Source organism: Micromys minutus, assembly GCF_963924665.1.
Source record: "Micromys minutus genome assembly, chromosome: 13".
Classification (NCBI taxonomy): Eukaryota; Metazoa; Chordata; class Mammalia; order Rodentia; family Muridae; genus Micromys; species Micromys minutus.
The window spans coordinates 58338397-58351213 of record NC_137982.1 but is presented as its reverse complement, the minus strand read 5'-3'; the positions used below and the strand labels follow the sequence as shown (position 1 = coordinate 58351213).

Sequence of the window (12817 nt, the reverse complement as noted above, 5' to 3'; positions counted from 1 at the left end):
ATTAGATATTCTTGCTCATGTATCAGATAAGAACAAATGCAAAGAGCTACAGCTAAACATTACAAAGGGGGGGGGGTGCTCTAGATCACTCAGCCCTAATGGGGTCTCTTTCTACATCTATCCTCTCAGCCATTATAGAACCCTGGATAAGAGGAAAAAAAGATAACATAAAAGTCAGAGCACATCAAGAAAACAAATACATTTAAAAACGTGATCAAAGCATATACGAACACACAAAGCCTGAGGCACCATACACAGGGCCTATACCTTTAATCCCAGGAAACAGGCATGCAGATCTCTGAGTTCAAGATCAATCTCCAGAGCAAGATCCAGGACAGCAAATCTTAGGCAGTGAAGAAGTTTGAAAATAGGAAGCTAGTTATATTGTTATAGAACAAAGGGACCACGTCCCAGCTCCTGCAAGCAGCAGAATTCCACATCTTTGGCCTTGTGGATCTGGCTTTTTTAGTCAAAACAAGAAGGATACCACTGGACAATTGATGCTGTTTGTCTGGACCTAAGAAATTAGCAATGCTTAATAAGAGACCAGTACTCAGCCTCCTCCCAAGAAAAAAGATCTGCCATCCTCATGAGCTTGGCCTCTATGGGCAGTGGCTTGGCCAATTTACTGTGCCTAACAGGTTTAAAGGTTCAGTTCATTATCATCAAGGCAATAATATGGTAGCATCCAAGCAGGCATGGTGCAGGAGAAACTTAGAGTTCTATATTGTCATCTGAAGGCTGCTAACAGAATATTGACTTCTATGCAGCTAGGATGAGGGTCTTAAAGCCCCTCCCTACAGTGACACATCTACTCCAACAAGGCCACAACTCCAAATATTCTCACTCTCTGGCCCAAGTATATTCAAGCCATAAGAGTTGCTTTTGACTGCTTCTTGGCAGGCAGAAAATTGTGCCTATAGATTTTTGAGGTCTCTATCTGCCAACACCTGCCACACTCTTTGGCACAGACATAGATGTACACATGCTGTTTGTTGTTCTTGGTGTCCTCTGTTGAGTAAGTCAGCTTTATCCAAGAACCATTGTTAGTGAGATGATTAAAGCTCACCAAAGCTATGCTAACTAGGTTTGCTTCTATTGTATCCACCTTTTTTTTAAATGAATTGTGTTGAGCTTAAGTTCTGCTTGAGCAGTGAGTACTGTACTGATTGAGCAACTTTTTCCTCAGCTCTCTTCAACTTCCTAATAAATTTAAGTTTCCAGGGGATAAAACTGAGATATAGAAAGAAGTTGGGCCTTCTGGTTTCTCCTTCTTCTCCTTCTCCTTCTCCTACTCCTTCTCTTTCTGCTTCTGCTTCTCCTTCTCCTCTCCTTCTCCTTCTTCTTCTTCTTCTGCTTCTTCCTCCTCTTCTGTTTCTTCTTCTTCTTCTTCTTCTTCTTCTTCTTCTTCTTCTTCTTCTTCTTCTTCTTCTTCTTCTTCTTCTTCTTCTTCTTCTTCTTCTTCTTCTTCAATTTTTGTTTTAAATCGTTTGGGCATGGGTGACTGAACAGTTATGGATCCTGCATCAAAGACATAACAAACTCATCATGAACTGAATTCATCAAGATTTCTCTCCACAGCCCTGGATGCTGTACCTCATGTGGGCTTCTCATTTGGTTAGGAAGTGAAGACACAGAGATGTTAAGGTGTCTGCCAAAGTTCACAGAGCAAAAGAAACAGAGCTGGGCCTTTGCCTCACCTTTCTTTCTTTCTTTTTTTTAATTGAACAACTTTACTTTATTTTTTTTCAAGTGAAGTAAATTTTATTTTTATTTTTCTTTACAATACATGGATATGTGGATAAATTTCTCTTTTAAGAGCTTGCAACCCTGCATGTCTGTGGGTACATAATGTATAAAGCAAGAGCGAATGGAATCTGAGTGTGTGAGGACAATGGACTTGTAAAACATAATTGAGCGTTGTGAAATGCACTCTATGCTGTACCTCAGCTGCCTCACAGTCTGCACACTGGGCTTCCTGACTCTATGTGTACTCTGTCACATATGACGGCTTCCTTCTGCCTGAAGTGTAATAAGTTAATAGGATTTATATCTAGGGGGTCTTTATCTGGGGTGTGTATTGCCAGAGGTGTGCCCAATTTTGGACCTCATAAAAACTTTGGCCCCAAAGGAAGCTGGCTGCCTTCTGACTGTGGTAACTGTGCAGTTTCTGAGGGTCCCCTGGGATCCTCCACAGGACAAGTCTTCATCAGTGTATGGCACACTAGACAGAGACAGTACATCATTTCTGCTGGTTTCGGACTAGTAGACTTACCGCCCAAGTTCTCAGGATGCACGGCCCATCTTGAGAAAGCAGGCAACAGCGGGATCTGCAGGCTGGGTACTTGGGGCCAAGAGCCTGGACCAGAGACTACCACCTCGTTTCTTATTCATTAGCCTACTAGATGGGCGCAGGCCTCTTAGTGGTGGAAAGTGGTTTTTGTTTTACAAGCTATGGAGAGGGTGGATGTTTATGAGAAACTAAAGGTGAGCTCACTCATCCTTCCCTCTGAGAACACAGTGTAAATAAAGCGCAGACAAATGCCTAACCATGACGAGCTGTAAGCAAGAGGATGGCCTTCGCCTGGAAAGCGAATCTCACGGACTGGCCCCACTGGTACCTAATGACCCTGAGTCTGCTCTGTCCCAAAGTCAGCCTTTCTGAGGAATCTGCTCCACATGTGTCGGAATTATCAAACAGGGTAAGTGCAGCTCGGGCCGGGTGCAGGGCAGCGGCTCTGCCAGGGTGCTGCCTGACTGCTGGCCTCACTTGTCAGAACTCCTGCGAGGCCGGTGGAAGCTGGACACGTTCTCACTGAGGGCATAGATCCTCTGAGAGAACTCTTCAAACTCTCCCAGCACCTGCTCGTCACACTCCACCGCCACCGGGCTGTCCACTGGGATGCAGCTGAGCGCCTCGAGCTGGTCGCCCGAGGTGAAACCTGTGGCTTCCAGCCCAATAATTTCTTCTGCTTGCTCCACTGCAGAGCTCCGCTGAGGGGGCCGAGTGGCACGGGCCTGGCAGCAGGGTACTGGCAGGGCCAGCCTGCTTGCTGGGAAGCGTGGTGCCATTTATGGCTGCCGGGTGCCCAGGCAGAGCTTCCCCTTGTCCTTGGCCGGAGTCCGCATTTCCGTGGTCTCCACTTACGCTGTTGCCCAGGTCTACTCCTGTTTTCTTATTTTCTTTGGAGAAGTCCAGGGAGGTGTCCAGGGAGGAGGACAGTGGGGTGACCTTCCTCTCAGAGTCTCCCAAGGTGGGTATGGCCACCCCAGGCTGTGTCAATGCTGAATTGTAGCTGGGCGGAGGGGTTTTATATTGGGGTCTCTCATTCTCTGAGCTGGCCCGTTTTCGATGTACTTTATCGGGTGAAGGGTTGCCTGTCGAGAAGCCTACACCTGCATCTTTTGCTTGGAAGTCCTCGGAATTAGGCAACTTGACACCACATACAAAATAATCCTTATGCTCATTCATATCAATAGGGTAGATGTAGGAGAGCTCCGAGAGCAGCTGCCTGCAGCAGATTGTCAGCTGAGCATTGGTCTTCAGAAAGAGTTCTCTTTTGGCAGTACACTCCTTCCTCAGCTCACTCAGGGACTCCTTCTGCAGATGAAGGTTGCCATGCTCAGCCGAAAATGCACTTCCTTTGTCCTGTAGAGCCATCTGCTGCTTCTGCAGGAAGGCCACCTCCCGCCCCAGCGCCTTCTTCTGTCTTTCCAGTTCATTTCGAAGCACCAAAATTTTTAATCGCAGACATTCACTTTCTTTTTTCAGCTCATTGCTTGTCGATGTGAGTCTTAGTTTTTCTTCAGTTTCCTTTCCAATTCTCTGAACAGTTACCTGAGTCTGTTTAATTGCACATTGGGCTCTATGAAGCCGCAGCAAAGAGAAGACGTCATAAGAATTTCGGACACAGTTCTGGTCCACTTGAAAGAGGTTCTTCTGTGCATGTGGATGACCCTTGTGTTCAAATGGAGCACCATAGTAGCCATCATTCAGCCCAAAAATTATTTCATTTTGGTTGCGAGTATGGATCTGTTGACCCAAGTACTTCAGCCCATCCAAGTAGACTTTCCACTCTATCAGCAGCTGATAGGCCTCTTCCTTTCCACCCCAAATCTTCACCACAAAGCAGGACACAGATGTATCCAGACAGTCCGGCATTATTCCAAAGTCAAGACTCCTCCACGTTGGATTCAAGGAATTCTTAATCACTTCACTCCTATAGAACTCTTTACAGACCTTCACATTATCAAACAAATGAAGAGTGAAGTAGGTATCCAGGAGCTGATGGCCATTTCTATTAACAATGTTCCCAGCAGCAATGTTCTGGAGATGTCGAAGACGCCGCTGCTGAGCCGGCAGCTCCACATGCAAGGCCCGCGCAGGGGCACCCGGCGTCAGCGCGGCAGACGGGCCCGGGGGTGGCAGAGGCACCGGGCCCTGAGCGAGGCGCAGGAGCTCATCTAGACACCTGGGCGGCTGAGCGGCCTCATGAATCATCTGCCTCCGCCTCCCGAGCTGTGATTCACCGAGTCCCTACAGCCTAGAAATGGGGCACCCAAGTGCCCCAGTAGCTCCAGGCCCACGCTGGCCACCGCCGCTGGCTAAGGAAGAGCCATATTACTGCAGTGCAACCCCTCCACCCCTTGAACAACTTTACTTTAAAAAACAAAGATAAATGTACAGATTTTAAGCATTTTTGCATAAAAGTTTACGATTACATTTTTGTCAGTACTTGATTTTTTTAAAGGTTTGAAAGTCTGCATCAAAATCTTACTAGTTATAGTGAATATAAAGTGCATGCAAAAAAAACAGCAGAGCTGATTTCTAGAGGAGCTATTGTGAAAATGTCAAGTTGTGATATCCACACAAGTGCTCTGAAGTCAGCCAGCCAACCAACGGAGTGCCATCTTTTGGCTCTGGGCTCCACGCACTGAGCAGGCCTTGAGGCAGTGCCAGAAGAAAGGCCAGAATACTCTTGGTTAGAAGCAAGCTCAAGCCTGGGCTAGTGGCCAAGGGAACTCCAAACCCTGAGACTACTTGAGAGCAGACTAAGTCACCTTAGGATTTCTCAGAGCTTCAAAGGGGAAGTACTCAATAAATACAGGAAGGAAGCTGCCACATTATGGAGGGTCTCCTAAGGCTCTCAGTATTCCAGGTTCCCAACCCCTCACCCAGACATTCCAGATGTCATTGTGCCTATTTTCCTGATGAGGGAGTTGAGCACATAGATGGAAGGACACATATACCTAGAAGAAAAAAAAAAAAAACAAAACCAAGAAAAAATCTTATCATCAGGGCAGAGCTACAAGGTACTTGTGTAGTAAATACAGGCTTTATCTTAGCCACAGCACTGCAACCAATGAACAAGCTCCATCTGTGCAGAAGCAGCACTGAGTGGAACTGAAGGATCATCAGATTTGCATGTGTGGTCTGTGTCTTCACTGACAACACCAGGGACAATGCTGAACAAGTCCTATCCTCACTGTCTTAAAAACCCAGGGAAATTCAAGGGTTCCCCTTGGAACAGAGACCAGCAGAGACTTCTGACTTACCCCATCCCCAGTGAGACCTCAGACAGCAAGAATAGAGGATACCACCTTTTATTTACAAGTAGAAGAACTTGAGGGTTATATGATTCCACTATATAAATGGATGGCTGCTGATGGAGGAAGATTGCAGCCTATACATATAAATGAAAATTTTGTGAAACTGGCTTAGTTCCTATACCTTGCTGATCAGAAGGCACTAGAAGTTTCTGGAAATGTGGGTCCAGTTGGAGATAAAGATGATTTAAAAATAAAAAGAAATACGAAGAGAAACTTAGAGCAGTAGTCTAGAAACCCAAAGAAAGGAGAGCTGAAATGAAAACCCATGTTTTAAAAGAAGATGGAGAGGTCTGTGAAAGTCTGTCATAACAGAAAAAATGAGAGGGAGTATAACTGGATCCTTTCCATGGCAGGTTCTTATAAGAAGACAAGGCTCCATCTGCATATGTAGCAGAGGATGGCTTTTCATGAAATCAATGGGAGAAGAGGCCCTTGGTTCTGTGAAGGTTTTATGCCCCACTGTAGGAAAATGCTAGAGTTGTGAGGTGGAAGTGGGTAGGTATTTGGGGAAACACCCTCTTAGAAACTGGGTTGGGGGGCATGCCATAGGGAGGTTGTGGAGGTGTAACCTAAAGAGGGCCCAACATTTGAAATGGAAATAAATAAAATATCCAATAAAAGGGGGGCAACTACAGAGAAATATAAATCGAGATATCAGTGAAGTCATCATTGCTCTTAGTGTGCCCAATCCTCCAACTTCCAATGAGGTTCAATATAAGCAAAGGTTCTTCAAACAATCCAATGGTTTGCACTGTGGGTTTGCAGATGAAGAAGATGAAATTTACAATGTTTATGATCAGGCCAGACCCAGTAAAAATCTGGTCAAGGGCATCTAAGGTGATTTCCTTAAAAAACAGGATAAAGACTAACAGATTTGTTCCTGATAAGGAAGACAGAGAGGCTGGAAGATCAAGTTCATTTTGAGTAAGATTCTTTGTTTTGGACAAGTTATTTTTTTTTTTTTTAGAAAGAAAACACCACTGTAGTTCTCAAAGACCCTCTGAAAATAGTCACCTGAAGGAATGTGAGCTAGAAGTCAAGAAGCAGAGGAAGGAGTAGACAGGCTTCTTGAAACTAAATATGACATACATCGGAGGATTGCCTGCCCTAGCATCTATGAGAGAAGATAAACATAACTCTGGAGATATGAGAGAGACCCCAGAGAATAGAGAGGTCTGGCAGGGTGGGGTACGTTGGTGGGGAGTAGGAACATGCTTTTGATACAAGAGGAAGGAGGAATGGATGAGGAACTATTAGAGGGCAGAGAAGGAAGGAGATAACTAATGGACTGTAAAAAAGGAGAGATTAAAGATAGAAAAATATGTTTTTGTTTCTTGGTGGTTTGCTTGTTGATTATATATATATATAATGGATATTAGCCCTCTATTAAATGTGGAGTTAGTGAAGATTTACTCCCTATCTGTAGGTTGCAGATTTGTCTTATTTGATTATGTTCTCTGCCTTACAAAAACTTTCCAGTTTCCTGAGGTTTTATGTATCAATTCTTGATCTTAGAGCATGAGCCACTGGAGTTCTGTTTAGGAAAATTTCCCCTGCTCCAATGAGTTCAAGGCCCTTTCTCACTTTCTCTTTAACTAAATTCTATATGTCTGGTTTTATGTTGAGGTCCTCATCCACTTGGACTTGAGCTTTGTGCAAGGAGACAAATAGGGATCTATTTTCATTTTTCTACATACAGACTTCCAGTTAGACAAAAATCATTTATTGAAGATTCCTTCTTTTACTCTGTTGTATATTTTTGGCTTCATTGTCAAAGATCAAGTGACCATATATATATAAGGAGTTATATTTCTTGGTGTTCAGTTTTATTCTATTGGTCTACCTGACTGCCTCTGCACCAATATCATACAGTTTTTATTATTATTTCTCTGTAATATAGCTTTAGGTCAGAGAAGGTATTTCCCCCAAATTCTTTTATTGTTAAGAATTGTTTTTACTATACTCTATAGTTGTTTTTGCTGTCTTGTTTTGTTTGTTTTTCCTGATGAATTTAAGATTGCTCTGTTTATATCTTTTAAGAATTATGTTGGGAATTTTGTTGGGGATTGTGTTGAATTGGTAGTTTGCTGTTGGTAGGATGGCCATTTTTATTATGTTAATTCTGCCAATCCATGAGCATAGGATATTTCTTCACTTCCTGTAATCCTCTTCTTGAAGTTGTTGTTGTACAAAGATGTACTTAGGCAAAAAGTAAACCATTCCTAACTATTAGTGTTTCTCAACAGAGTTTATCATTCAGATGACTTTTTAAGTGCTTTGAAGCTCTCTGAAATGTAGTAACTCAAATTTGATATATTATTAATCATCGTATTAGTTGAATGGGATTACTGTTAATAAGGTAAATCACTAGGTCACTTGGGTTGTGGAGAAAATTATAAATATTTTTACACTGTTAAAAGTTAAGAACTTGTATAAGATTAAAATCTCAACGGCGATGGAGAAATACCCCTTCCCCATTTTCTACATTCCTTACAGCATGTGTTGTTTGCTTGTGTTCTTTATCTTAGCCAATCTGATTGGTATAAGGTGGAATTTCATGCTCAGTTTGATTTATATTTTATACACGACTACTTTTGACGTGTTTCTTGGCCGTTTGAGATTGCGTTTGATAATTCTCTCTTTGACTCTGCACTGCATTTTTTTTAATTTGGGGTATTTGGAATGATGGACTCTAATTACTTAATGTCTTTATTTGCATTGCCTATCAGCTTCAGTAGGATGTTGGGTTAGTGAACATACTTTCCCAACTATGGGCTGCCATTTTGTCTTACAGACAGTGTCCTTTGCCTTACAGAAGCTCTCCAATTTCGTGAAGTTTCATTTATCAATTATTTATTGTAGGGCCTCAGTCATTGTTATCCAATTCAGAAAGTTATCTGGAAGTCAAACTGTTGCTTTCTCACAAAATTGGATATAGTTTTACCTGAGGACACAGCCATACAACTCATGGACATATACACAAATGTTACTCTACCATGACACAAGTATAAATGTTCTACTCTGTTCACTGCAGATTTATTCCTAATAACTGAGTTGTTTCATTTGCACAATAGAATACTATTTAGCTATTAAAACAAGTACATTATGAATTTTTTTCAGGCAAAGACATGTAACTAGAAAATATTGTCCTGAATATGGTAACCCAGATCCAAAAATATGGATGTTATGTATTCACAGATAAGATGATACTAACTATAACATACAAAATACCCATGATACACCCCATAGGCAATAAAAAATAAATAAATTAATTAATTAATTAATTAATTAATTAATAGACAAGAAGTAGGGCTGGAATCTCAGTAAAAGGGAGGAACTAAGCAGTCATAGGAGGAAGAAGAAGGGAGGAAACTATATAGGAAAAGGAAGGGAGAAGACAATTGAGATCAAGATCAGAAGTAGAAGCAGAGAGAAGAGAGCCAGAAAATGAATGGAAATTAGCAGCTGGCAGGGTTGTGTATATAAGAGTCTCTAGAATCTTCAGAGACTCTGGATGAAGAAGACACAAAGGAGTCATCATAGATGACCTTACCCAAAATACCTGACAGTGGGGGCATGTAATCTGAAGAAACTATTCCATGTAATGATGAATGATGTCCAATGAAGGAATAAGAATATAACTCACCAAAAGAAAAAAACAAAAAACAAACAAAGAAAAGCTTTCACTCAAAATTTGTACTGTCTAAAAGAAATGCTTTAGAACACATAGGCACAGGAGGAAATTTGCTGAACAGAACACCAATGGCTCGTGCTCTAAGGTCATATATCAACAAGTGGGACTTAATGAGATTGCAAAGTTTCTGCAAGGCTAAGGACACTGTAAAGAAAACAAAATGGCAGCCAACAGATTGGGAAAAGATTTTTAACAACCCCACATCAGATAGAGGCCTAATATCCAAAGTATACAAAGAACTCAAGAAGCTAGACACCAGAGAATCTAACAACCCTATTAAAAAATGGGGTACAGAGCTAAACAAAACATCTAAGTGCTCGACATACTTATCCATCAGGAAAATGCAAATCAAAACAACCCTGAGATTCCACCTCACACCAGTCAGATTGGCCAAGATTCAAAACTCAGATGACAGCAGTTGCTGGCAAAGTTGTAGAGAAAGGGGAACACTTCTCCACTCTTGTTGGGGTTGTAAACTGATACAACCACTCTGAAAATCAGTCTGGCGATTCCTCAGAAAATTGACATAGTACTACCTGAATATCCAGCTATTTCACTTCTGGGCATATACACTCCAATATACAACAAAGACACATGCACCACAATGTTCATAGCAGCTCTATTTATAATAGCCAGAAGCTGGAAAGAACCCAGATGTCCTTCAGTCAATGAATGGATACAAAAATTGTGGTATATTTATCAGAAACAATGACTTCATGAAATTCTTAAGAAAATGGATGCATCTAGAGAATATCATCCTGAGTGAGATAACCCAGTCACAAAATAATAGACATAGTATGCAGTCTCAGATAATTGGATACTAACCCCAGAAAGCTCTGAACACCCCAGAAACAACTCACAGACTATTTAAAGTTTAAGAAAAGTGAACAAAACTAAAAGAAAAAAGGAAAAAAAATCATTATGCTTAATCTTTGCACACCAAGAAACCTTTGACTAATTTCAGGTTACATTGTTTTTTACATGTACTTTATGTTCATTGTAACTAATAAGATCTTAATGCACACTATCAAACCTTTACAAAATCCAAGCACTGACAAAAATGTATTCATATACTTTTCTGCAAAAATGCTTAAAATGTGTACATTTATTTTTGTGTTTTAAAATAAAGTTGTTCAGTTAAAAAACAATGCAGGGACAAAGATGGATCAAAGACTGAAAGAGTAGGCAACAAATAAGTAGCCCTACTTGAGCCCCATCTCATGGGCAAACATCAATCCCTGACACTATTAATGACATTGTTATAGTTGCAGAATAAAGTTTAGCAAGGCTGTTCTCTAGGAGTTTCTATTCATCAGCTGACTGAAACAGATTCAGGTAACCACAGCCAAACAAAGGACAGTGGTCAGGGACTCCTGTGAAAGACTGAGGGAAGGTTTGTAGACCTGGAGTGGTAGGAATCTAACAGGAAAACCAACAGAGGCCACTAACCTAGACCCCTGGGAGCTCTCAAAGACTGTACCGCCAACCAAAAAACATACACTGGCTGGTCCAAGGCTCCTGGAACACATATGTGGCAGACAAGCAGTTTGGTCTCCATGACTACCTTGGCTAGGCTCAGTGGGAAAGAATATACCTAATCCTACAGAGACTTGATGAACCAGGGTGGTTGGATACTCAGAGTGAACTCACCCTCTTAGAGGCAAAGAGAAGGGAAGATAAGGGAGAGAGTTAATGAGGAGTGGTATCTTGAGGGGGAAAATAATTTGGAATAAAATTAAAAATATAATTATTCAAAATTAAGAGAAAAGTATAAATAAAACAAATGTTTAGACTTTTTTAATAAGCTTTCCAAAAACTGTCAATGAAACTTTCATTTTGGAAATCAGGGGCTTATCTAAAGTTTTAATGGACTTGGACATAAGAATAGGTCATTATTATTTTAGTATATTATTCAAAAATATCTCTTGTAAAAGATCATTTAATCTTTATAAGGGCAGACTTTAGTACAAATGCTGTATTTTCACATATACTTTACATTATTTAACTTTATTGCCAATGCTGTGAATAAGCTCCCTAATTATTGGTCGTTTATAAACAAAATGCTACTGATCTTCCACAGAGAATAATTTTTAGTCCACCAGGACATAAATCTCTACTTCAGTTTTATTAGCTTTGTTATATTATAGAAATTATTCTTTTTGTTACATAAGGGATCTTTTTCCCTAGAGCTTAATTTCTACTCATAAACACTCTGCTTATGAGAAATGTTTAAAATCTCCATTCCTGGGGAGAACATGTATCAGGTTTGTTCATAAGCATAAGGCTCTAATTACTGAAAATTGGAAATGGCCATATTTTATCGAGTAAAGTTATTTTAAAATTATATTTATATTTTCTCTGTTATAATGGAGATTACATATAAGAACTCTGAAACTACTTTGACATAAAGTTTCTTAGTCAATTCAGTAATGACAGCTGATGATAAATGAAAATATTTACTTTATAATATGAAACATTGTGGGTATAAATATTTGAGACAAAAGATTTAACATATTCTTTTCTCTCTCTTTCCATCTGTTTCTCTGTCACTCTATTTTTATTTCTCCTCTGTGTTTGTATTTGCGTATATATTTATATGTGTGTTTACACATCTGTGATACTCCTGTGTTCTTTCTCTGTGCCTATACCAACTTACTTCATGACAGAGTATAAACTTCCTTTTGCCATACCTAAGCATTTCAGAGGGGTGAATAGTTTTTATACAATAGTCAGGATTGCCAGTTCTTGCTTGTGAAAAGAGATAAATATTTTATTCAATTTTCTTTGAATTTATCAGAAAGTAATTTCAATATTATCCCTACAGAACAATGCAAACTTGACTTCTAAGATTTCTGTTACCAAGAAAATTTTTCTAATACTTTCTTTACATGGTCTGTTCATTTCATTGTCTTTTCTTTTTGTTATTCATATTTTGTATGACTTAGAAAAATATTTAATGGAAGTATTTTTTAATTATTTTGCTTTTGTTTGGGGATTTTTAATTTAATTAAAAATTTTCTTCTTTTTTTGTTCTGTAAAGCCTCTCTAACACCTCAACCTTCTCTCCTCCTATAAACCTTTGTTTCACTGTTATATACATATATGTATATGTCGATATATTTAAATTCTTAACTAGAACCTGTTTGTACATATGTAGTGTCATATATGTATGTTTTAAGAGCTGACAATTTACCATCATATAATCAATTGTTGAACTCTTCCCTAAGTAAGAGAATATCAAATGCTTCCTGCTTTATTCAGTTCATAATGTAGAATTGATTCTTAGTGGGCTTTTAACTATTCATTTAATATGTTTATTGGTGTCCTTCTTTCTTTTTATCTTTCCTTCCATATTTCTCCTTCTCTGTCTGTCTATTTCTCTCTGTCTCTGTTTCTTTCTCTCTCTAACATTCTTCTTTATTTGTCAAGAAGATGTTGAAATCAAGACAATATATCGTAGTTAAAGAAGGAAGAGATGCTATTTGTTTTTCTTCCTTTCTCATTTTTATTTGC

General features: G+C 39.8%; 1 protein-coding gene across 1 annotated transcript; it reads right to left on the bottom strand.

Moving 5' to 3' along the window:
• Positions 1–1813: 1813 nt before the first annotated feature.
• Positions 1814–4464, bottom strand: LOC308429080 (UV radiation resistance-associated protein-like; the record flags this gene model as incomplete). The annotated part of the gene is given in 3 exon segments (XM_080927720.1): positions 1814–3042; positions 3044–4443; positions 4446–4464. Coding segments are annotated over 3 exon segments (1695 nt in total). The 3' UTR covers positions 1814–2766.
• Positions 4465–12817: the final 8353 nt, after the last annotated feature.